At 39.1% G+C, this 25,943-nt stretch overlaps 1 protein-coding gene across 1 annotated transcript; it reads right to left on the reverse strand.

The window, feature by feature from the left end:
* Positions 1-951: 951 nt before the first annotated feature.
* On the reverse strand, positions 952-23,752 carry SNAP25 (synaptosome associated protein 25; the record flags this gene model as incomplete). Its single annotated transcript, XM_081314343.1, has 7 exons — positions 952-1,020; positions 1,954-2,098; positions 6,216-6,341; positions 10,608-10,725; positions 15,872-15,920; positions 20,541-20,582; positions 23,681-23,752. 7 exons carry the CDS (start codon positions 23,750-23,752, stop codon positions 952-954), a joined length of 621 nt encoding a protein of 206 aa, XP_081170469.1.
* Positions 23,753-25,943: the final 2,191 nt, after the last annotated feature.

The raw sequence follows: 25,943 nt of genomic DNA on the forward strand, positions 1-25,943 counted from the left end.
AATTATTTGGTCTTAAAATGAGGTAAACGGGAAAAAAAAAGAGGAACCAACATCTTTATATGGAAAAAGAAGACGGTGCTACTGCAAACTTGCTGGTATAACATAGTCCTGACAGGATCCCAATACCAAGCATGCTAATTTTTTGTTTTCTTTTGTCATCACTGATGTTATTACTGCCATGGAAAAGTCTCACTTAAGTTAAAGAGTCTAAAAGTCTATTTTTTTCATGCAATAAATGCATAAATCACATCACTGTTTGCTTAGTGCAATGCTTGTTATAAGTTATATAATTCCACATTGTCTTATTATGAACTTAGAACAACGGATGACAGCAATGGAGAAATTGAGGGAACATGGGGTTCTTAAGTGCTTAAACAACCATGATGTTCAAAGAAGAGACTTCTGGCGGGGGTGGGCAGCTCTGTGAAATGTTAACAGTTTTACAAAAACAATACTGTATAATTCAAGGTTTAACAGCACGTTGAGCATTCCTCCATTTTGTTTTTCACTTAGCAGAAACGTCTTTTTTTTTTGAAAAAAAAGAGAAACAAACAAACAAACCCATCAACCAAAAATGGACAGGAAATGAAAAGGGTGGACTGGAAGGAAGGGAGGGAGGGAGGGAAGGGAGGAAGGGAGGGGAGGGAGGGAGGGTGAAAGGAAAAAAACCCAACAAATAAATAGAACATAGTCATGAGTTATAGCCTTTAAATCAGTACTATATACATATACAACCTTTGGAAAGGAAGAGGCCTGGAAAATAAAAATAAATTTACAAGTATTATTTTTGGAAAGCTGACAACTTACACAGGACAACATTTACAGAGGGAAGGAAGAAGAGGGTCTGATATGTGCACGTATGCAAACCTAGTTGGTAAATACCATGAGAAAAAGCATGAGAATGCTGCCCTTGGGGACAGTGTGTGTAGAAGGATCGGCCCCTGGTTGCCTTTAACTGCTGCCCAGCATCTTTGTTGCACGTTGATTGGCTTCATCAATCCTGTTTTTGTTGGAAACAGCCTGAATTGGAGAAAAGAGGCACGGAGGAAAAGGGTCAAGATGGCAATGTTCTCGAGAAAGTTGTACTAGAGTAATGGATATCTGGGAGCGTGTGTGTGTGTGTGTGTGTGTGTGTGTCCGTTGCCAGAATTGTGTGACAGTCTAATGCAGACTATATTAATACTGAGCAGTAGTTCAAGAATCTGTCTCATGTTCCCACACCAATACTATTCCTGTTATGCTCATCTGTCTTCTTTCAAGGATGATTGAAATAAATAAAAATATTTCAGATGATTGAAATAATAATTAAAAAATAGATTTAGTCCTGGCCTCATTGGAAATCGAGGGGTCCTTGGTGCTCTCTGAGCTTGCTTGTTTTCTTGCATAAGTTTCATTACCCAAACTAGGCAATATCATCAGTGCTAGTCCTGGTATGATGTTTTTTTTTATTATTATTTTAATCCCATTTATATCCCGCCCTTCTCCGAAGACTCAGGGCGGCTTACAAGCTTAGCAGTAGCCTTCATTCTATGTATATGCCTGCTTATTAGGGCTTTTGCCCCCCCCAGGCAGCATTATTACAAAGTCAGCTTATTGCCCCCAACAATCTGGGTCCTCATTTTACCTACCTCGGAAGGATGGAAGGCTGAGTCAACCTTGAGCCTGGTGGGATGCGAACCTGCACTAATTGCAGGCAGCTGGTGTTACTTAAGGAGCCATTAGCCCACTGCTCCACCAAGGCTCTTACATTACCTGGTTAGGGTAATGAAATGTCTGTAAGAAAACAAGCAAGCTCAGAGAGCACTAAGGATCCCTCATGTTCAGCCCTGAGCTACAAATATTCTCCTTCACACTTGGAAGTTATTAGAAAAAAATATCTTATGAACAGTTCGAACCAGAATGCATCTGGACCAACTATGAGTGTCAATGCCAGTGGCAACTCATCTCTTTTACCTTCTCCATGATCCTGTCCATTTGGCGGTTCTGCGTATCAATCTCATTGCCCATATCTAGAGCCATGTGACGGAGGTTCCCAATGATGCCGCCGACCTGTTCGAGGTTTTCATCCATCTCACCTTCTCGGGCATCATTTGTTACCCTGTGGAAGGAGGAGAGTTAAAACCGGACTGAACTGTATTATCCAAGGCATAGATGTTTATCCAAAGTTATGCTTATTTATTAATGTAAAGGAACACTATTTGATGGCCGTATCTAAAATTTTCTGGGCTTGTATAAAAACAAGCATTGAGCAAAATAAAGGATATAATCTTCCACAACAGTCACAAGTTGAATCTTGTGTCAGAATACTGCATAGGCATACCTTTTAGACCAGACATGTCAAACACAAGGCCCGGGGGTTGGATCTGGCCCGTGAAGTGGTTTCATGCGGCCCGCGAAGCCATCCTGGAAACAGTGAGGGAACGGCCCCCACTGCCTTGGCCTGAACGATGTAGAGCTGGCCATGCCCACCCAGTAGGCCATATGCACTTTAGCCACGTCTACCCAGTAGGCCACGCCCACCCAGGCCACACCCACCCGGCCCCCTGAGGGCAACCGCAATGCTGATGCAGCCCTGCATGAAATTGAGTTTGACACCCCTGTTTTAGACTAATTATAGAAGTCACAGAAGAAGCAGCAGGACGTCAGGACACAATAAGTGGGAATACTCAGGCACATTGTCACTCCTTTCTGCACATATTTAGTGAACATTATCATTGTAATTTGCATATTGGTTCTTTCTAGAGGGTTTTTTTTAAACAACTTTATGTTATTAGCAAATGGAGTGACATTACATGTAGAGAGTTTCCTGGTGCCTCACATAATTTTTTTTTTCCTGAAGGAAAAGATGATGGACCTGGATAAAACCACCATCAAGCCATATGTTCTACTCAATGCCAGAATCCTAATTAAAATATCTGAACAGATGGCTGCCTAGCCTTTGCTTGAACATATCCAGTGAGGGGAAGATATTTAACTGGGGAAATGGTTCTACTGCCAACCTACTTTTAAGAAGTTTTATCCAATAGTCTACGAGAATTTGCTTTCTTGTAATGCAAATCCATTATTTTATACTCAATACTCCTGAAACAATACAGAATAGTTCTTGACTTTCTTCTGTGCAATGTCTTCAAACGCGGGAAGATACTATTTTATTCTTCTTTTCCTGGTTCTGTATATTCCTCAAAGAACTTGATAATAATGAAGAAATTGATAGCAACAAAGATGATTAGGGCACTGGAGTCTAAAACATATAAAGAACGGTTGCTGGAACTGGGTATGTCTAGTTTAATGAAGAGAAGGATGAGGGGGAATGACATGATAGCAGTGTTCCAATATCTCAGGGGCTGCCACAAAGAAGAGGGAGTCAAGCTATTCTCCAAAGGACCTGGGGGCAGGACATGAAGTAACAAGATGGAAACTAATCAAGGAGAGAAGCAACCTAGAACTAAGGAGAAACTTCCTGATAGCTAGAACAATTAATCAGTGCTCCAACAGTGGAGGTTTTTAAGAAGAGATTGGACAACCATTTGTCTGTATAGGGTTTCCTGCCTGAGGGTTTCCTTCCAATCATCATCATCATCATCATCATCATCTTAGTTTCTAATCCCCAACCATCTACACTTATCTATCTTCATCTCTATCTCTCTCATCTCTCATCTCTCGTCTATCCTTTATTATTTTTATAAATAACTCAAAGCGGCAAACATACCTAATACTCTTTCCTCCTATTTTCCCCCTGAAACATGAGCTGGAGTGAGAGAGGATGACTGGCCCAAAGTCACCCAGTCAGCTTTCATGCCTATGTCTGAACTAGCACTCAGTTTCCTGGTTTGTAGTCTGATGCCTTAACCACTAGACCAGACTAGCCCTGTTTATATTAGCTATTAGTCTTTTCTCAACCCTTTTTGGTTTATTTCATGTCCAGAACTGGATGCAGTAGCTGAAATGGGATCTGACTGCCACAGAAGAAAAGGGAATTTTACTTTCCGTTATTTGGAAATGATACGTCTGTTGATGTTCAGAGGTTTAAAATTGCATTTACCCTTTTTTTCTAACTATACTGTACTCCTGCTTCCTATTTAGATGTTTCGCAATTTTGCCCCCAATAAATTAAGAACATTCGCATTTGCCCTTGTTAAATATCATTCTGTTATTTTCCACCTATTTCTCTGTCATGTGAACAAGGTTTTGCACTTTACTTCCAGCTTCTAGGAAATTTACTGTCTCACTCAATTTTGTGTCATCTGTAAATTTGTGTCATCTGTAAATTTGAGAATCTCCTCTATCTCACCCAAGTCATTCATAAAAAATAATGAAGAGAATACTGTAGGATCTTCAAATGCACCTGGTGGCAGCTCATTTGATTCTCATTTGATGTATTTATTTGTCATGCCATCCAGCTCATAGTTAATTAGCGTGCTACTGAGAATGTCACAGTGGACTTTGTGAAATGCTTTGGTTTGTACCAAATCATTCGGTATACTCCAGTAATATATTAAGAAAGTCACCTGGTTCCAAAAAGTAAGAAAAAGTGAATATGCATTCTGGTATTTATTATATTGTTTTCAATGTGTTTACAAATCTCTCCCTTTATGATCTGCTATGTGGTTTTCCCAAAGTATTTGCTAGACTGAGAGGTCTGGAGTTTCTCAAACTACTCTTTCCCCCTTTTTAGAGATTGGGGCATTATCTGTTCTCTTCCAGCAGTTCCCGAGTTCTCCAAAATTTTCCAGAGATAATATGAAGAGGCTCAACATATACATCAATGTTTTTTCCTCACTTCCCTAGAATACAATTTATCCAGCCCTGGATATTTATATGAATAACTGTTCCTTAGGAACTATTACTACCTTGTGATAAGATGGGCAGAAAACAAACAAACAAACAAATAAATTTTACTAATAGTATTCCCACTATTGAGGTAACGTGCTATCCATCACCCTTGAGCTGGTACCAAACAATGCCAGGATAACATTCTTCCCATCAACGTTCCCTAGCCTACCTCAGTTACATCTATTTGAGAAAACGCCTCACAGTAGGGAAGGCTGACTTTCACATTTTACCTGGGGTGGGGGTCTCAAGGTTGACTTGTTTGCTCCCCTTCTTATACTCTATCTGGACAACTACCAAACTGAAATAATGTGAAACAGAAACATGGAAAGATAACAGGTATGGGAGGAATTTGTTTGCTATATAATCATTGATTTCATTTATTAAACTTATATACCACCCACCTTGCCAAAGGCGACTCTAGGAGATTTACAATCATTATGGGGGGAAAAAACCCTCAGAAAATTAAGTGCAAATGGAGAAGGTCAATGTTGGAGAGAAACAGCTGGCTAGTAGCAAAGGCTGACTAGAGACCAGAAGGTGAGAGGGGTTACCCACGACTACAAACATACTACTGTTCATGCCTACAAGAGGTCATCTGCCCTTGCCTTTAAGCTAATGTGTAGCAAAGGCAGATTTTACACAATTTGATAACCTAGGATAGTGTTGGCTTAGGAGGGAAAATCTACTTGTACACTTCGAAATGGCTTAAGAATGTTTGTTCCATGAGCTAAGGCTGAGTTACTCATGCCTGGATGCAAAAATTAACAATTCCAGGGAGTAGACCGAAATGGTTGGAGTATGACAACAGTGTCATGGTCAACTGCAAATAGAGCCAGGCAGGGCCCATATTTTCACTGGTTTCAAACCTCAGTCCTTTCCCTTCATCCTGCTGTTGGCAATTGCCTGATCGAATACTCTCTCTAGTTGAAGGGGACTATGACAGAATGGGAACTGAGTTTCTCTTCCTTTTTTGGTCATTTGTTAGTGTTATTATCTATTACAAAAAATGGAGGATCTTTGGTTGCCTTGTCATTCTCATCCCTACTAAATCTCTTGGCTCTAGGGATACACGGCTAAAAAGTTTCTGGCTTTCAACTATCTACCAATTTGGGTAAGGGGTTAAGGGGGTGGAAAGCCTCCCAGCTGATGCTAATGTTCAGAATCCCTCCTAAGTACTCAAGAGAATGTCAATGGAAATTTCTGGTATAGCTTGACTAATGTATTTTGGCTCTACAAACTAGGAATAAACAACACTAACACTCTCCATAGGACCATCTGGAGACATTTCTTCTTTATGCCAGTAACAGGAAAGAAGGAAGGGAAGGAAGGCTGCATTTTCAAAAGGAAAAAAAAGGAAGAATAACAATCTTCAAAATCCTCACCTGCGGATAAATCCACCACTGATGGCCATCTGTTCTCGTTCATCCACAACACGGGCAGGCTGGCTAGCTACAACTCCATCTTGATTGTTGCCCCAGGCTTTTTTGTAAGCATCACTTGATTTAAGCCTATGCAAAAACAGGAGGTGAGTAACAATGCAGCAAGCAAGACAGGGGAGAGCCGGCTGCAAAACATCTTATTATTTGTTCGGAGTTAAGAGCTGAGTCAAGCAAATGGATTGTTTTTGACAAAAGGGGGCATTCTGTTATACCGATATATCATAAAGTGGAACAAAAGCATTTCCTTTCTTTTTATTTGTTGCCACAACTCTGATGCTTGCAAATTTCATTTCCAATAGTGCCAATCATCATGGCCAAGTTGGTGGCTTTTGGAGGGGGGGACTTGCTTGATTAACACAAGAATAAACAAACACAACTAGGAAACGTCCAGCTATTGTTCATGACACATGTATATTTGGACACCAAACGGAGGGACTGCACTTCTAGACAGACATGAAAACAGAACTGCAAAGGGAAGTGTGTACATCACATCACGGTGAGACATTGTCTTAGATTTAAAAAAGACTAAGATGAAACAAAAAACAGACTTGGCCACCTTTTTAAGCACAGTGGCCAAGGCTCCTTTCTTGATCACGTGGCACAAAGAACTTTTACATCCAACAATTTTTCCAATATGATGCTAGAAGAACGGAGATTCACAGAGGCTTCTTTGCCATAACGCATGATGGGTCAATTTGGCAAGATATTTTAATAATATATCGGTACTTGGAGAGAGTAACTAGAGATCTAGAGTTGATGTACAAACCTTTATCCACAGAGACAGAAAGTAAAATCAGGCCATATTGGGATGAGTGCAGGGAAATAAAGAAAGAATACAAGCATGTGTAGCGGTTGAGCCTCAGAAAAGGAAATTCCTCTACGTATGTATATATAAAGAGATATTTCATGCACCAGATACAGGCATGAATAAGAACTGAGAAGCATTCTCAAGAAAGCACAGCTGCCTCCATGGTCCAACATTCTCTTAACGCACTAGCAGTTATACAGCCTACACAGCAAGTGGGATGCAGGCAAAAATGGATCTTCTGTTATGGTGAGAATCTAAAACATTAGGTCCTGGAAAGTATCTTGGTGAGATATTGTCTAAAGTTAAATATGGAGTTTTTCAGAGGAACCATCTTTGACTGAGCCGCCACAGAGTAATTAAAATCTAGGCATACCAGAGATAACAGGCAATACAGTATTAATGTGTGCAGCATCCTTGCATATTTTAATGGTAGAAGAATTTGGAGACTACAAATTGAAATTACGCTCAAACGTGATGGGTTGTTAGAGCCATCTAAACTGTATTACTAGTTTCAGCAAAGCATATTCCTTAAGTTTGCACATGAAAACATGCTCTCCTCCAAAACAGAAAATGTCCAGCAATGTTAATAAACCTCTAATATGTGCCCAAACTGGCACCATTTAAAAGCTTTCTAAAGACAGCGAACACATCTGTTCAAACATTCATTTGGCTTCTTATTTCAAGCAGGGCTGGTTGCTGACATGTTTCACTGCACAGATGTTGCTTTGAAAATCAATTGCTTTTGGTCAAAAGTCAATCGAATTTCTTTGAAACAAGTACATGAGTAGAATTGCACCGCAGAGCTCCAATCCTGTGCATGCCCCCTTGGCGGTAAATCCAACAAGATGTGCTCCTAGGGAAAATGCACACAATAATAACAACTCCGCCTTTAAAGTGCTCTAATAGTTTTTAGTGTTGATGTATAAGACGAGGCTGTTAAATTGGATTAAACACAGCAGTAAGAGTGAAGTGCTATTTGGAAAACTTGGTATGCACTGTACATAGTAATATTTGCGGGTGGGGGGGATTCAGATTGGCCATGGACAGTATGATCCTCCAGAAATTGTTGGGCTGCAACCCCTTTGTGCATCATAAGTGTCTTAACCAAAGCTGATAGGAGGTGGCATTCAGGCATTGCTAGAGAGCCATGCATTTGCCACTTCTGCTTGAGCTGCTGATTCACTGCATCTTTTCTCTTCTCATCACCATTTGACTAACCAGTTTGGGGTCTAGTATTCCATGGCCCAGTCCAGATTTTTGTTACTTGATAAGCACAGGTTGGTCTGAAATTCGTATCTTGAGAAAGTATATAAACTTAATGAGAGCCAGCATGGTGAATTGGTTAAGGCACCAGGCTAGAGACTGGAAGATTGTGACCAGTGGTGGGATTCAAATATGTGAACAACCGTTTCTCTGTGTGGATGCCCCTTCCGGAAGTCCATTCTGGGCCTGGGCAACAAAAAATTAGCTACCGGTTCTGCCGAACTGGTGCGAATTGACTAAATCCCACCACTGATTGTGACTTCTAGTTCCACCAAGGGCACAAAGCCAGCTGGTTGATCTTAAGCCTGTCACTTTTTCTCAGCCCTAGGAAAGAGGCAATGGCAAATCAATTCTGGGGGAAAAAATGCAAAGAAAACTGCCTAGGGATTTCTCCGGGCAGTTCTCGAGAGTCAGATATGATTGAATGGAAGAAAAAAATATATAGACTTTATATCTATTAGGGTCAGCAGTATGTTCATCTTTTTAGAATTTTCGGAGAACTCTTGCTACTCCCTTTCAAATCATTGCCTTTCAATGACACAGTTGAGCTCCAATGTTCCACTCCAATCTTCTTACTTGGGATGGTGTTGAGTGTTTAAGGGAAGCCAGTCCTCAGTGGGGAAAGTCTAAATCAAACTGCCAGCACTGAATCATTGGGTCTAAAAGGGCATATATGTAGAATAACTGCACAAGTTTAGATTTCTTTCTTTATTCTTTAAGACAGTGTTTCTCAGCTTGGCAACTTTGACAGGAGTGGACTTCAACTCCCAGCCGGCTGGAGATTTTTGGGAATTGAAATCCATCCCTCTTAAATTGGCCAAGATTGAAAGATACTGCTTTAAGACATCTGATTGGTTTCCAAAGCTTTGAACAGGATTACTTGGGAGAGCAGATTCCGTCTTTCTGAATAAATATAAGAAATATAACAGCCCCCAAATATTTTTAATCTTTAAAAAAACCCTTCCCAGCTTGTCTACATATCACAAAACAACCTGAATACTGAATGGAGCAATTTAATTACTAGAATTATTTCTCATTCAAGATGTCCAAGCAAATTATCAAAGTTATAAACCAAAAGCTATAGTACATTGCAAGGCCATATGCATACTCACATACAAACAGACACTCACCATTCTGTGCCTGTTTTAATATTTATAAATGTTTTAATGTGAATGCTTTAATCATTCAATAATTCGCTCCACACTAAACCTCTTATTTATCTAAGCACTCTTTCTTTCTTCTCTATGTTCCCTCTTTAAAGCTCATACATCAATTTTTTTAATGCTGCACTTTCATTTCATGGCAGTAATATGGAAGCAGATCTAATCTATTTCAACATTATTTTCTTGGTGTTACGCTACACAGTGGAGAACTGCTATGAGCAAAACGGATCTAGGCCTTTTTTTTCCTGACAATATTTTACATTCCCATAGGTTGGGATCAAACAAGGAAAACAAGATGTATCTCCAAATCTTTTCTTTTTTGTATTTAATACAAATAATCATTTTGTGAATCGTACTCCTTTAAAGGCTATTCAGAGGAAGAAAAGATTACATAGGGTCATAATTTTTGAAATTTAAATCATTTAATGCTGCATAGTGCACACTATAAAATGTTGAAATTGTCACCATTGAAAAGTGCTACAGCAAAGGTTTTGCTATGGTATGCCTGATTTTAATGCATCTACTATAATCCTGCTATTGTCTACACCAGTGGTTCCCAATCTGTAAATACACAAGCCACTGTTGAACTCTGGGATGGCAGTAAGTAGTTCACACAACCAAACTTCTCCTCTTGTCCAACACGTTACAGCAGTGGCCCACCACGGAGGGGAAGTGACATGTGAACTGCCACTGCCTTTTCTGTACCGGGACTGATGTGAAGCCATGTGCCACTCTGTCAGCATTCGCATTTCCAGGAAATAGCAGTGAGACGTGTCTTGGGAATAAGTGGTGGGACAGATGGCTGCCCACTGCATTGATTCCCTGGAAGTTGGAAATTTGAAAGCTGATAGCCAGAGTCGTGGGTAGCCAAAGGGGGATTTTAGAGACAGGGCCAAAGTGGTTTGTTGGTCAGAAAGCTTGGGAACCTCTGGTCTACACTATGAGATGAATGCATTGGAACTAGAAGTGTTCTCTCTGCATGCCACATGCTCATCCTGCCCAGGTGCCTTAAGCAAGGATGAGCATCACAAGGCTCTGTTGAGGTCAGCCTTGGGTGCTCTAAAAATCAGGCAGGCAGGCAGGCAGGCAGGCAGCACCTACTTGTTACAAGGACAGGCACAAAGACCACAGAATTTTCCTAGGTCCGTCAAATTCTTTTCTGCTTCTTTCATGTCCTTATTGATTTGGTCCATTCCCTCTTCGATGCGTTCCAGTTGTTCTGATTAAGCACAAGCATTTTATCCCCACAGTATGAAGCAGATGGAAAGGGACAAAGAAAAAAAAAAGACAAAAGAAAAGAAACTTCAGACATTCACTCGTGACAAAGAACTGGACACTACAGAGCAACGCTGGCACCGAGTACCTACTTGTTACAAGGACATATGAAAAGGCCACAGCATTTCCCTAAATCTTTTAAATTTTTCTCGGCCTCCTTCATGTCTTGGTTGATATGGTTCATGCCTTCTTCAACGCGATCGAGTTGTTCTGGTCAGGACAAAGGGATGACAGTATGGAATGAATTGATTTTTTTTTTAGTTGTAGCTGTTTGTCTTCAACAGAAAATGAAAAAAAATGATGTATAGAGAAAACAGAATTATTATGATGGCATCTCAATGCATTGATTGCAGCTGATGCATTGAAGCAAAAAATGGAAGCAACCCTAGAGGCTAGAAACACCAGTCCCTTTTACTAAGATGGTGAAACACACATACATCCATATACAAAAGAAAGAAATGGAGAATGCTTGATGCCTGCTAATTAGAACAAAAATGTGTGTGTGTGGGGAGAAATGGAGGTGCTGTCAAATACCTCAGAATCCAGAAACATAATACAATACATCCAGTTACTAAGACATCAATGACATCCAAGAAAAAGAAAAAAATGGAATTATTACCTTGTAATGCATTTGTGTACATTAATAACAGTTTTAAATGATTGCCTTCCATGGACAATATCTACAATACTTCCACTTACAAATGTCTTTGAGTTTGATGATGGTTGAAAATGTAATTGGTTTGCTCGGTGGAAGTGTATACAGTTAATAATGGTATTTAGAATGGATATGAGAAGCTGAGTTAAGATCCATGTCCAGATACAAACTTTTTTCAATGACTGAGGCTCTTCAGATCTGAATTTTGGGCCGAGGTCCATCTCTAAAGAAGAGAAGACCATGGGTCTTATTCCTCTGTCAGTGACATTATTATATGCTAGGAGTGACCCCAGTGGAGTAAAAGGAATTACATAAAGTGGAAGACCCAGTTTCATGTCCAGAGAAGCAGATGGATAGACTGCCATAGAATTAGGGAGACTCAGAGCAGATGCAATATATAGATAAATAGATGGATAGTTAGATAAAAATATATAGAAGATCATCTTTTTTTTCCCCCTTGATGGGCATTATTTCTTGCTTACCTGATCTTCCCATGGCTTCCAGGACATTATTAGGTCAGTGTAATTCCTTTCACTTTAATGGAGTTACACCTGATTTGCATTAGAACAGTATAACATAAATAACAAGCCCACTATTTGGGTTTATATGCAAATAATAAGTGACTTTTATAAATACCACTGAGACTGTGTTGGCTTAGCCTTGAATTAGTTACAGATTGCCTTTTAAAAATGGCTAAGAATCATTATTCTTATTAAGATATGCCAAATAGCACAAAGTAAATATTTGAGATTGCACAAACAATCATACAGCTCGATCCAGTCAATATTTAGGTAGAAAAAAATGCTCATGTTTAGCAGTAATTATGTCCAGCAAAGTACACGTAGAATTGTCCCCTGGGTGACTCCTTCTGAACCTCAGCTATTTTCCACTATCATAAACATATTCATTTCAATGACATATCACATTGGTTCCCACCCTTCACCCTAAAGAAACAAAATAACGAAGAAACGCTTTAATTAAAAAGGAAAAACTAATTCCATTTAATACAAGAAAAAGAAGAAAAAGAAATAGCAACCTGAAACAGGTTCTATTCGTATTTTCTGCACAAGAACTAAAATATTTGTGTTCGTATGGCTAAATATAAAGAAGGGGGGAAAACAATACAATTTTGTAGCCGTTAGGTCAAAGGCCAGCCTTTTAAAATCACAGAATAGGTTTAGAGAGAAATGATTTTGTGGTTTCAGAGATTTCTTTCTTTCTTTCTCTTTCTTTCTTTCTTTCTTTCTTTCTTTCTTTCTTTCTTTCTTTCTTTCTTTCTTTCTTTCTTTCTTTCTTTCTTTCTTTCTCCACTCTGTATGGCAGGTAAGAGATAAGGATCTGGTAGAGGAAGTTGAAAAGAGAACTATCCATCCATCATAATCCAGATGACTGCTACGTGGTATTGTGGGTTTCCCAGGAATTTTAAAAGCAAAATTACTTCAAAAAAAGAAAAAGAAAAATCTGCAGCCCTGTGTACTTGATATGGCATTTTATTTAATTGGCAAGTGTACATTTAGTAAACCTGATTACAGAAAGTTAATGTAGATGTAAAAGGATGATGTCAGCTAGAATGATGTTCAGTTGGCTTTAGAGTAGCAGCCGCAGTTTATATCTCAGTATTTTGCTACAAGTTCAAGGACAATTGCTAGGAAACGAAAGGATATAAGGCAAGGGTATCAAACTGCCGGCCCATGGGTCAGTTGCATCATGCGGAGGCAGCGCCCACCCCAGCTCCGGCAATGCAAAAAAAGTCGTGATATGTCGCAACACGTCACATGATGCAGTGAGTTTGACACCCATGATATAAGGAGTGAATGTCTGATGCAACTGACAATTAATTTCTACGGTTCATACATACCTGGAAAATACACACATTGTAAGGGTAACACCCTGGTTCTTAAATATTAAAATAGCCCTGACATAATTCAGTGTGCCACTGAATTTCAGCAGCACAGATGGACAAGATTCTAGGGGCTAAAAATGTAAGGGCCATAGGTTGTCCACCAAAGGAAGTATTGATATTACAAATTTTCAATTTCATTGATTTTGGAGTATATATTTGTGGATTCAGGGTAATGGAAGCCTTCTGAGATGCCTTTGTGGAGCTGTGACTCATGGATTCACCAACTGACTATACGTAGCTACAGTTTGTGTCTTAAAAAGGACCAGCCTTGTGGCGTCTAGCATACCTTAAATGAGCATGTGCTTGAAGTAACTTACTAAAACTGAAGTGTTGTACTGGATAATTTTCCTGTGATATTAGTAGCATTTAGTTTCCATTGAACTTTAGGCAATGGGTCAAATAATCCCCTCTCGGTATCTAGGCTTCTTCTTCCGAATCAAGAAACACAAGGCCTGTTATTACTAATGCCAAATGGTTCTCCAACTCACAAAACTCCAAAGCACAAGCTAGCCTAGAAGTTATGCAGTTGTTACATTGTGGGTGGAGTCAAATGTCCACAGTGACGGTCAACAATATCAAAATGGAAGGCAGGGCTGAGGCTGAGTGAGCAAAGAGGCTTTTTTTGACATCATTGTTTACTCCTGAAGGGGAGATACCTTTGTGATAACTACATGGTACCTCAATATCTCTTGAAAATGTATCAGTTCCTTCCCTCACATTCCTCTTGCAAATCCATGAAGATTTAAAATCCACTTATTGTTTCTCTTTGGTGAATAGTTGCCTGTGTTCCTGACAGTTAGAACAATTAATCAGTGGAAGAACGTGCTTCCAGAAGCTGTGAATGCTCCAACACTGAAAGTTTTTAAGAAGAGACTGGACAGCCATTTGTCTGAAATGGTATAGGGGTTGGACTAAATGACCTCCAAGGTCCCTTCCAACTTCATCATCATCATCTTCTTCTTCTTCTTCTTCTTCTTCTTCTTCTTCTTCTTCTTCTTCTTCTTCTTCTTCTTCTTCTTCTTCTTCTTCTTCTTCTTCTTCTTCTTCTTCTTCTTCTTCTTCTTGTTATTATTATAAATGTTCTGTAATTTTTTTTCAACTGGGCAGCACCTTGAACATTCTTACATTGAACTGATGATTTTTTTTTAAAAAAGCCAGAAATAAATTCTTAATCTAAGCCAGGTGTGTCAAACGCATTACATGGAAGCCACGCCCACCCCATTGCTGGCAATGGCAAAACAGTCCCGATACGTCGCGTCATCAGTTTGACATGTCTGATCTAAGCTAATTATTTGGTTTAGAGAAAGGACTACCAAGGGGACAATATAATCAAAGTTTATAAAGTTAGGTGTGGCATGTAGAAAGTTAGCTGGCAGAAGGTTTTCTTCCTCCTTCAGAACACAGATTGGAAGGAGATTTGAAGCAGACAAAACAAATAAAAAGCACACAGCTCATAGCTGAACTGTGGAAATTATTGTCACAAGGTATGCTGATGTCCATTGAATCAGAAGGGAAATGGATAAATTCATGGACAACAGGACTATGAGAAGCAATTCATCTTGAAGACATACTGGGGACACCATGCTATCTCCAAATGCCAGTCATAGAGGAACAAAAGCTATGGAGAGTGCATCTCCTCCCAAGCATTTCAGAGCATCTGCCTCTCTCCTGTTAGAAACAAAATGCTTTTGGGGCCTTGGCCTGATTTCAGTAAAGCCATTCTAATGTCCTCATTATTCTGAAATGGACAGCTGAGTCTTGTGAATTTTCTTCAATATCAAAACAAGTGATCTAGGAAACTTAAAAGAGTCAAGAGAAAAATCCAAAGAAATTGAAGGGATCTGTCAACTGAGCATTCTAATAATCCGTATCAGAGCCCAATTTAATAATTTTGAGATTTGCATCATTTGATGAATCAGATTATCTGTGAGACATGGTCTAATGGAAGTACAGTCTGTCCCAATTGTGCAAATATGAAAATTACATCTTTCCTAAACATAATTCCAAATATAATTAAACATGAAAATAAAATAAAAAACAGCCAAAGTGAATCCAAATTGTTGAGAGTATACAGAAAATTGTTTAAAGCATATGGAACATTTCCATATTTTGAATGACTTACAGTCTTTCATTTAAAAGAACCACCAATATAAATTTTGGAAAGTTTTACAGTATAGGGAGATCTGGCTCTTTCCTATATGCAGTTGTGCTGAATATCCCATTATTTGGCTTACTCAAGTTTCACTATCAAAATTCCTTCTTCTTCCAGAATGCAGAGAACCTGATCCCTAAAGTAACCTGCCCTTCAACGAAACATTAAGGACTGTTAAAATTTTAAATACTGTAGCTCTAATTAGAGGATTTCTTTTCATTTTAGTCAAAAGGCTGGTGCTAGGAACATCTTTCCAGTGCAAATCAAGACCTATAAACAAACACCTGTCGGGGTATATACATGTGTTAGTAAGACCATTAATTGGTCTAAAGTTAACTTTTCCCAAAAGATGCTTCTTTGGGTAAATAACCTGAACTTACCTCCTTGCTCATCCAACATAACCAAGGTCCTGATACCAGCATCCTTGCTCTACGTTCCAGTGAATAACAAGATGAAACAGAGAGACAGAGATAGAGAGAGAAAGAAATTAGTGAAACAACTAATAGTCAAGCTCATATCAAAGGGAAACAGTGAAGGAAGGCAATAAGAAGGAGTAAAGGATACAGTCGTAAGCACTAAAGAAACAATTCAATAGGTACCGCATCAGTACTACTAGGAGAACCTTCCCTATCTTGATCTATGGGGATACTTACTGGTCTTCTGAAAATTGCAGTCCCAATAGTAGAACTATTGGAGGGTAATTCTGTAGTTTAAACACTGACCTGGCTGGTTCAAAAAAATAAATAAATAAGTGTTGCTATTTGGAGAACATCAGATTGGAATGACTCACCTTGGGACTCATGGCCACACCAGATAATTTCAAAAAGAAGAAGAAGTCATTAGAAAAAGGATGGCTCAATTTTTGTTCTGCAAAATTTAGGAACCTATTGTTCCGAAATTATTATTATTATTAGTTGGTCAAAGTCTCTATCATTAACAGTGGAGCTAGATCACAACACATATACATGGCACCAATGGCCATTTGAGTGTGTTTAATAGTGCATATATATGTAAAATCTTTTTGCATATTATGTATGTATATGCTTAAATATTTAGCTAAAACATGAAAACTATCCAATCTGGAATTAGGATAGGATTTTGGCTAAGTGTAGATAGAGGAATCATGAATAAAAGGACAGGAAACTATTGTCTACACACCCATGCATGGGTGAAAATCTCATCCAAACTAATTTCTAGATTTCTCTCCCATAAAATCACAATGAATTAACAAAACATTTGAAAACCTTTTGCAAGGATAGATGGCAGATGAGGGTGGGCAGGTTAAGGAGTCTTAAAATTATGTAGAAAAGGATTTGGCTATGTTCCTGAGCCTGGGATGCTGAATGTGTTAAAGGCTGTATAGCTAACTGGCCAAGTATCTCAGCTGATATATTTATTTATTTTTGATGTTTCTATTGATTTAAAAATCTCTTTAGTATTTTTTATTGTAATATATTTTTTTAATTGTAAGTGGCCCAGAGACATTGATTGAAATGGGCACCTATAGAAATTGAATAAATAAATAAAACTAAATAAAGAAGTAATTTTTCCCCCTTTCCCTATGCTTATGTTTCAGGAAATTATGAAAATGACATACTTCATTGTAGTAGTTTTTAAAAAAAACAATTGCAGGAGAATAGCAGCAGGGGCTACAAAATTAAACTGAATAAAACACAAGTTCCATTTGTCACACTTTCTATTTAAGCAGCAACTAAAAGAAAGCATTACATATCCAATGTTGCATTCTTTTGGATTAACCATAATTCTTTTAATTTTCCTAAACCTGGATGACAGATCTCAGAAGCAAACAGAACACTGGATCCGTCCTGCAATGTATCAATCCTTCAAGTGTTTCTTCAATACCCCACTGTGAAAACTATTTACTGTGATTTCAGACTAGCCACAAATAATAAAATTCTTCCCCTCTCTATTGTGATTTTTTTTTAAAAAAAATGGGAACCTCATCTATGTCTCTGAATCTCCAGATTACCAAGAAAGCTTCCGATGTGCCTCACTTCAGAGAAAGCTTTCTTTAATCTTGATGTTTGTTTGTTTTTCCTGAATCAACCTATTTCGCTCAGGAGTCCATGTATAATTGAACGCGTAGTCTCACTAATGTACATAGTGTCATGTCCACAGATGTTAAGGGTGAAGTAACATAAAGGCAACATGGTGAACTCTGACCGTAGAATCTGAATTTTAGTTCTTGAATGTTTCACAGGGACTGGGAGAAAATACAAATTCTCTGGTGAAAATGTATAGAGAAGGTAACCTTTCTTTTAGAAGACAAAATTCTCCCATTAGATTGTGTGGGGGGGAGGGGGGAGGGACTCAGCCAGGAAATACAAAATTAAATTATATATTTAATAAGTTAATGCTCATGCTGCTTTTGTTTCTCTAAACTTTAAGACCAGAAGATTACATGGTCAAAAGAAGAGCTAAGTACATTTTTTTTTCTCATTCCCATCTCCATCAGCAGTACAAGGATAAAATGGCTGATGAATCTTCCAGTGTGAATGTATGGGTTACAAAAGGGTAACATATATGCAAAATTTTGAAACATTTTACGGTATTTCCCTCTATGTGTCTGTGTGTGTATTTGAATGGTTCATTGATGCAAATTAATGGTGTTATTATTAAACCAGGGGGGAAAAAAACCTACTGCTGCTCAACACTCCTGCAGGATAACCTGTTTCAGGGAATCTTTTCGTTTCATACCCTGATAAAAGGAATCCACCCCAATCTACCGACAAACTGCTTTGAAATTACTGGTCGACTGATGAGTTTTGCTGCCTCTGTCTGGTTTCCAGGCAACTTGAGCTCCAAATAAATAGATGTGGTTCATTTCCTCTGCTTTATTACTATACTCTATAGTTTTCTAAGACTTTTCTAAGGCAGTTAATTAAGTTAACTGCTTGAATGCCAGATCCCAATGATAAAGCTGGAATTTTGTGTAGCTTTGCCACCATTCTCAAAGTATTTTCTCTTCAAAGTGATTTTGTGTGTTTGTTTGTTTTCTTATCCCACCTTTATTATGTTTTACAAATAACTCAAAGTGGAGAACACACCTGAAGCGCCTTCCTCCTTTTTCCCCAATAACAACAACAAACCTGTGACGTGAGTAGGGCTGAGAGTGACTGACTGGCCCAAGGTCACCCAGCTAGCTTTCATGGCCAAGATGGGACTAGAACTCACGCTCTCCCACTTTCTAGCCTAGTGCCTTAACCACTAGACCAGAGACCGAGTGCCCAAACTGCAACCCAAAACCCACTTATATATCGTTGGGTGCCGGGTGGGTGTGGCCCATTGGGTGGGTGTGGCTGCGGTGGTAACGGCAGACTGGGTGGGACTAAAAAGTTCAATCAATCAATTCCAACTTTGCGAGACCTTTTTTTTCCGGCGAGAAGTTAAAATTGATTGATTGAAACTTTTTTTTTTGCACACGGCGGTGGAGGCCTAAAGCGAAAAGGTTTTATAAAACCCAGCTGAAGGCCTAGGACTGGGGTGATGGCACACGTGCCCACAGAGAGGGCTCTGCGTGCCACCTGTGGCACGCGTCCCATAGGTTCGCCACCATGGCACTAGACCAAAATGGCTTATGTGGAGAGCTAGCACGTACAAACTGTGCATGTAATCTGTGTTTTGCTAAGATAGGTTTGTCAATGTAACATAGCACTTCCAAATAAGACAAAGAACAGACTTGCCCATTGGCCTCAGTCATATCCATGTCACACCCAGCATACCCTATTCACAGTAAAGACCTGATGCTGGTCAGCTTGGGTATGTTTTGGGTGGATTTGCCCAAGTGCAACTCAAGCATGCCCACACTATAGTGTGCAAAGTACATGTCGTCCTTGACTTACAACAGTTCATTTAGTGACCATTCAAAGTTACAACAGCCCTGAAAAAAGTGACTTATGACCATTTTGTAGCATCCCCATGATCATGTGATCATGTGATCCCCATGATCATGTGATCATGTGATCATGTGATCAAAATTCAGATGCTTGGTAACTGAATCTTATTTATGACCATTGTTGTTTCCCAAAGGTCATGTGATCCTCTTCTGCAACCTTCTGGCAAGCAAAGTCAATGGGGAAGCCAGATAAGTTACGAACTTATCAGCTGCAGTGATTCACTTAACAGCTGTGGCAAGGAAGGTTGTAAAATGAGGCAAAAACACTTAACAAATGTCTCATTAAACAACAGAAATTTTGGACTCAGTTGTGGTCGTAAATTGAGAATTACCTGTATGATTTGTAGTGTAAACTAGATTTAATTTAATTTAATTAGGTTTCCATTTTCTCTCCCCTCCCGTCCATCTTCTATCTTCATTTTTTTCCTTCCAGTATTTTTTTATTCAGTTTTGGCATTTTGCATAAGACTGATGGCCGTCAAAGAGAACGGTGGGCTGGATGTTGAAAACATGTTATTTTCAATGCAATCCAGTTTTCATCATGTATCAAATGAACCACTGAAATTAGCCAGGCTTAAAGTAGCTAGCTTGAATCTCATTGATTTTAATCGTTCTACCTTAAATGTGATAAAGCCCAATCCAATATTTTTTTACAACTCCCTCTTCGAATTCTGGGGGATTTATTTGTTCTAATTTCAAAATATTTCTAACAGAGTTAAATATTGAGTGAAAGCTGGTCTCACTGGCCAAGAAAACACTGGCCCTTTTGAGTGCTCCCTAATGTCTAATTTTCCCTCTGATTTTACAGGATGTGCAAGAGTATTGAAATGTTACATGCATGTAATGTGCCCTCCAAAAGCAGTCACAGGAGGCTTTACAAAGGAGTTACATGGGATGCTCCCTATCAGAATCAATCATGGTTTCACAGGAAGGTACACACACATAAAAAGCTTTGGCTTTATGGTAGCAGTGCGTGTAAATTCACCCTAAAGAAAACAGTTTAAAATAACCATTTTCATTGTGTTTGAAAAGTCATTATGTAAGTCTAATGTGGATATGCTTTGTCATGTACTGAGAAGCCTCAGCTCTGGCTAGCCAGGAGGAAGAATCAAGATAAATCATAACCGTCTTACCTCTTCAACAAGTTGCAGCATACGACGGGTGCTTTCAAGGGACTAATACAGAAAAGAAACAAAACACTGTTAAGATTAACAAAATATTTGTTGGTCAAATATCCATCCTGCATAGATCATTAACAAGGTACTTATTTGGGCTCAAAAACATTTACCATTGACAATAAAGCCTTGGTGGAGCAGTGTGCTAATGCCTCCTTAAGTAACACCAGCTGCCTGCAATTAGTGCAGTTTCGCATCCCACCAGGCTCAAGGTTGACTCAGCCTTCCATCCTTCCGAGGTAGGTAAAATGAGGACCCAGATTGTTGGGGGCAATAAGCTGACTTTGTAATAATGCCGCTTGGGGGGTGTATGAAAGCCCTAATAAGCAGGCATATACATAGAATGAAGGCTACTGCTAAGCTTGTAAGCCGCCCTGAGTCTTCGGAGAAGGGCGGGATATAAATGGAATTAAAAAAAAAATAAATTCTGCTTTTTCAGAGGCAGGTTTTGGAATAAAGACCACCCATGTTATCATTCAGGAGGAGTCTAGGAATTTATTTAGTATCCAAGCATTTATGCTTTAATTTTAGGAACTCATCTTTTTTCATATCCTTTTTATTATGCTATTATGATCATTTTTAATAGAAGTCCTTCAGAACCACTATATGAGAGGGCAGATGATACATTTCTTAAATACATAAAAAATGAAAAGAAGATAAAATCAATAGTATTATGTTTATCTCCTGTTTATAGAGAAGATCCAATTTATTATGTTTAAACTATATCTTCCGTACAAGGAATTTAGGATTTATTCTCAGAGCAACAATGTAATATAGATTAATCTAAGAATCATTTATCAAAGTTTGCATAAACTATGATTGCTTCACCTGTGGCTGAATGTCAAAAATTATTCTAGGACAAAATTTAAGTATGAAAAGCAGAAAGAAACTTAAATCAAATTTCTCCAATTTCGGGAAAAATACTGCAGTACCTGTACAGCCTTGTTTATTTATTCAAGACTCTATATCTCATTTTATTGAGAGTTGGATGGAGTTTATTTTGTTTATACCTGCTGCTATCCACAGATTATCAGTAGCTAACAATAAACATATGGCTATCAACAGTAAAAAGTACAGCAGGAGAACAGTATAACATTCATAAGAAATTTAGCATTGTAAAATAAAATTATACAGTAATAGCAACAGTGTCATTTTATCCTCCAGGTGCTCTCTGCACAATTCACTTCTTAAAATATATAGAAAACCAATAAGCCAATCTGATTTCTAGTAGAAAGCTATTCAATTTTCTCACTTAAATAATGTTCCAGATACCAAATAATATTGTAGATATTTATAGATAAATCTATAGCTAGCAGAAGCATAAGGCAATTTGATTTGCTGCATCAGATCAAAGGTCTTTTAGTCTTTAATTTACAACAGTATCCTATTAGATTCCTAGAGGGAGTTTATAAATATTAGTTTCCTCTATATAAATGTCTGATCTTTGGTAATACCTCCTATAAACATAATAGAACTTTTATTCTATTTGTCACTGTACAAAAGGCTATGTATAAGTAATACCAACGGATTCTTTCATCTTCAGTGAAAGCTTCGTGATCCAGTTATGTAACATGGATATGCCTTTCTCTTGGGCAGCATTCCTGCTATAATTACTTTGCTACAATGAGCTCCTCCTTATAGATCAGAGTGCTGTCCACCAGTCCAACTATACTAGTGCTCTCTTTATTATTTGTATAATAAATAGGGCAAATTAAGGAAAGAGAGTGGAAGATTCCCACAGCTTTGCTTCCCTCTCTTCCCTCCAAATATCCCCAGCTGGCAGAAGAACTTCCATCCATCACCTTCCTTAACTGAAACAGAGTTGGATGAATAGAAAAGAAGATACAAAAGAAATGCTAAATTAGTTGGCGTAGCCATCTGTCAAAAGCTGTCCCAGGCTTTGCCCAAGCTAACAGCAATAGCACTTAGACTTCTATGCTGCTTCACGGTGCTTTACAGCCCTCTCTAAGTGGTTTACAAAGTCAGCATATTGCCCCCCCCACAATCTGGGTCTTCATTTTACCGACCTCAGAAGGATGGAAGGCTGAGTCAACCTTGGAACAGGTCAGGATCGAACTTCTGACAGTGAACAGTGAGTTAGCCTGCAATACTGCATTATAACCACTGCACCACCATGGCTGTATCCCAAAATAGATCACGGGAATAAAGGGGGAATCAGCTCTACCCATCAGGTTTCATATCCCAATGAGTTGATCAGATACCGAATCTGAAAGGGTTGGCTAAAGAAAGCAGGCGGTTGGCTCTTTCAGCTTCACCCGCCTTCTCTCCCAGCCTAAGGATCAATTCAGAACTAGGCACTGAAGCCCCTTTACTAGCCCTTAGGGGTAGTTAGGATTTCTCACGCTGAAATGGAGAAGATATAATTTCACACTCCACCCCCAACCTTCAAGGCCTCATCAGTTATTTCCGGGGCTACTTTCAAAAAAAAAAAGGTTAACACTCTTTTGAAAAAGAATTGAAATCATGTTTAAATTAACCCCCGCCAATCGATGAAAGGTCGGGAAGGCCTGTTATCTGTTGGTTGGGCTTATGCTTCTTTCAAAAGGAGGGATCTGCTCAGAGATATAGGAAATAAGGAAGCGGCTGGATCTCTTTCCCCATAGGACGCAGGGGAAGAGAAATGCCCATCCCAGCCTAACATGGCCAATAGTTGCTAGGCTGATCCCACCCTTCAGCCACATCAACACCAACCTAAGTTAGTTGGTGAAGCCTGTCAGATAGCAGCAAGAATAAAAATGCCACATGTTTTTGCCAGCTTGAGGGGGGAAAAAAACCCCACTACTTTAAAGTTAAAAAGCCAAGGATGATCTAAAGCTGCCTAAAAGTATGGGTGGCAGAAGTACAATGAGGACATGGCAGCAAAACTAGGTTATCAAAAAACGTTCATTATTTTTTATCCCTTCATTGCCCTTTGGGCAGAGATTAGCTTTAATAGGCAAGTTTCAAGTTCTAATCCCTCGTCCAGTTCAAAGGTAACGCAGGGGAGGTAAATAAACAAAGCAGGACCCCCAGCTTCCTGTCCTTCAGCGGTGCTCAGCTCCTCGTATTGCACTTATTTCTCTGTCCTTTTCTTTTACCTCATCTGTTATCTGATCAGCCCGCTGCTGCATTTCTTCTAGCTCATTGCGCATATCAGCATCTTCTGCCATTGTGGCTGTGAGTGTGCGGCTCTCGCTTCCGGATCAGTTGGTGCCTTTTGTCCTGTCTGCAAGCCTAGGGTGCAGAAATAAGAAACACAAATAAATATAACCGTTATTGTTATCGCTATCGTTACCGTTATCAATCAGTTGACTTCTAGGTGCTGTCTGGACAAATCCCTGCAATTTTCTTGGCAAGGCTTTTTCAGAAGTGGTTTGCCATTGCCTCCTTCCTAGGGCTGAGAGAGAGTGACTGGCCCAAGATCACCCAGCTGACTTTGTGCCTAAGATGGGACTAGAACTCCTGGTTTCCCAGTTTCTAGCCTGGTGCCTCAATCACTAGAGGTACTCCTCAACTTACAAGCACAACTGAGCCCAAAATTTCTGTTGTTAAAGTGAGACACTTGTTAAGTGTGTTTTGCCCCATTTCACAACCTTTCTTGCCACAGCTGTTAAGAGAATCACCACAGTGGATAAATTAGTAACCCGGTTGTTAAGTGAATCCGACTTCCCCATTGACTTTGCTTGTCAGAAGGCTGTAAAAGGGGATCACATCACCTTTGCGCACAGCAAAGAAACCAGTTGCCAAGCATCTGGATTTTGATCACATGGCCATGGGGATGCTGCAAAGGTTGCAAGTGTGAAAAATGGTCATAAGTCACTTTTTTCACTGCCGCTGTAACTTTGAACGCTCACTAAACGAGCTCTTGTAAGTCAAGGACTACCTGTATGCCAAACTGGCTGTCTGAACACAAGGAATACACTAGCATAAATTATGAGGAACAATATCTTGATGAATATACATATTACATTATTAGGGAGGAATAAATACTGAACTGAAGTCATACATATTGCAAGCTAGATAAATACATATTACAACAAGTACTTGGAAAAACATCATCAGATTAGTGATCTCACCAACAAATTGTTTCTGATTACTTGTGCGTCAATACCTGTGTTTTCAAAAATACTCTTATGGCTTTCCTGATAAAGGAAAGCTGAGGCAGGCAATGCTTATAAGTGACAAAGCTCTCATCAATTGTTCCCACAGTGATATCGTGCTATTCCTGGGCTGTTAGTCATTCTCCTGAATAAGAACTGAAATGTATGTTTGGTGCAATCATGAAGCAGAACTGATTCATTTCAGTTTCATAAAAACACTGATCAACTTTCATAAAGCCACAAGCCCAGGGAAAGAATGGATAGTAGGGTAAAGTATCTGCACTAGTTTTGTCCCAAATCTCCCACATTTCCCCCAGAACTGAAATAAGTGTTGAATTCTATTACTGGCAAGGAATTGGAAAATTAACAATTCTCTCAACAGCTATCCCAATGCCCCAGACTCCAGTTTGTGAGTGGGGATTAATCTCACAATGAGATTACATAGGGAAAGCTTTGTTCTGTGAGAAAAGCAGCATGTTGGAGAACGTGCTTCCAAATCAAAACTGGTTGCAAGAAAATAAAACTTTAGATTGCTCCACAAGTGTTCAAAATCTGATTTATTCCGAGAAGAAATCAGCCATCACTCCAAACTACACATTATGCTGTATGCAAAATCTCTCTCCCTCCCTTTTCTGTTTCTTAATAGGAAAAGCAATGGCAAGAGCAAAAAACAAACAAAGATCTCTGTGTGTCTTTCTCACTGTTGTCAAATGAGAAATTGTAATCTTGGATACTGTGGATTCTAGAAAGGTCTTCCTCTTAAGGATCTCAGAACCCAATTATGCAACTACTGGTAAATGCTTTTAACTGCAGCCTTAACATTCACCACACAATGGACATTTTTATGATGCATGCACATACATACAGGGGAAAAAAAATCTCTCTTCCACCATAGGATCAATATTAGATGATCTCAGCATCACAAAATAGCATGTAAGCTTTTGATTGTTCCATAAATCTTCTGCAGGCAAGTTGACTGCTTAATTATACGCTAACAAGTTCTTTTCGACTCCCAGAGACCCTTTAGACCAGGACTTTTCAACCTTTTCACCCATTGTACCACTTTTAGGATATGGCAACATCCGAGTACCACCAGTCGCCTAGCAAGGTGTCAAAAACTTGATGGCCAAAAAAAAAAGGAAAAAAGTGATGAAGTACAGGTAGTCCTTGACTTAGTGACTGTTCAAAGCTACAATGGCACTGAAAAAAGTGCCCCCACAGCCGAGCAAGACACCTGCCAATCCTCAACAGAAATGCTCAC

Source organism: Vipera berus (genome assembly GCF_964194415.1).
Source record: "Vipera berus genome assembly, chromosome: 1".
In the NCBI taxonomy this organism is placed as follows: Eukaryota; Metazoa; Chordata; class Lepidosauria; order Squamata; family Viperidae; genus Vipera; species Vipera berus.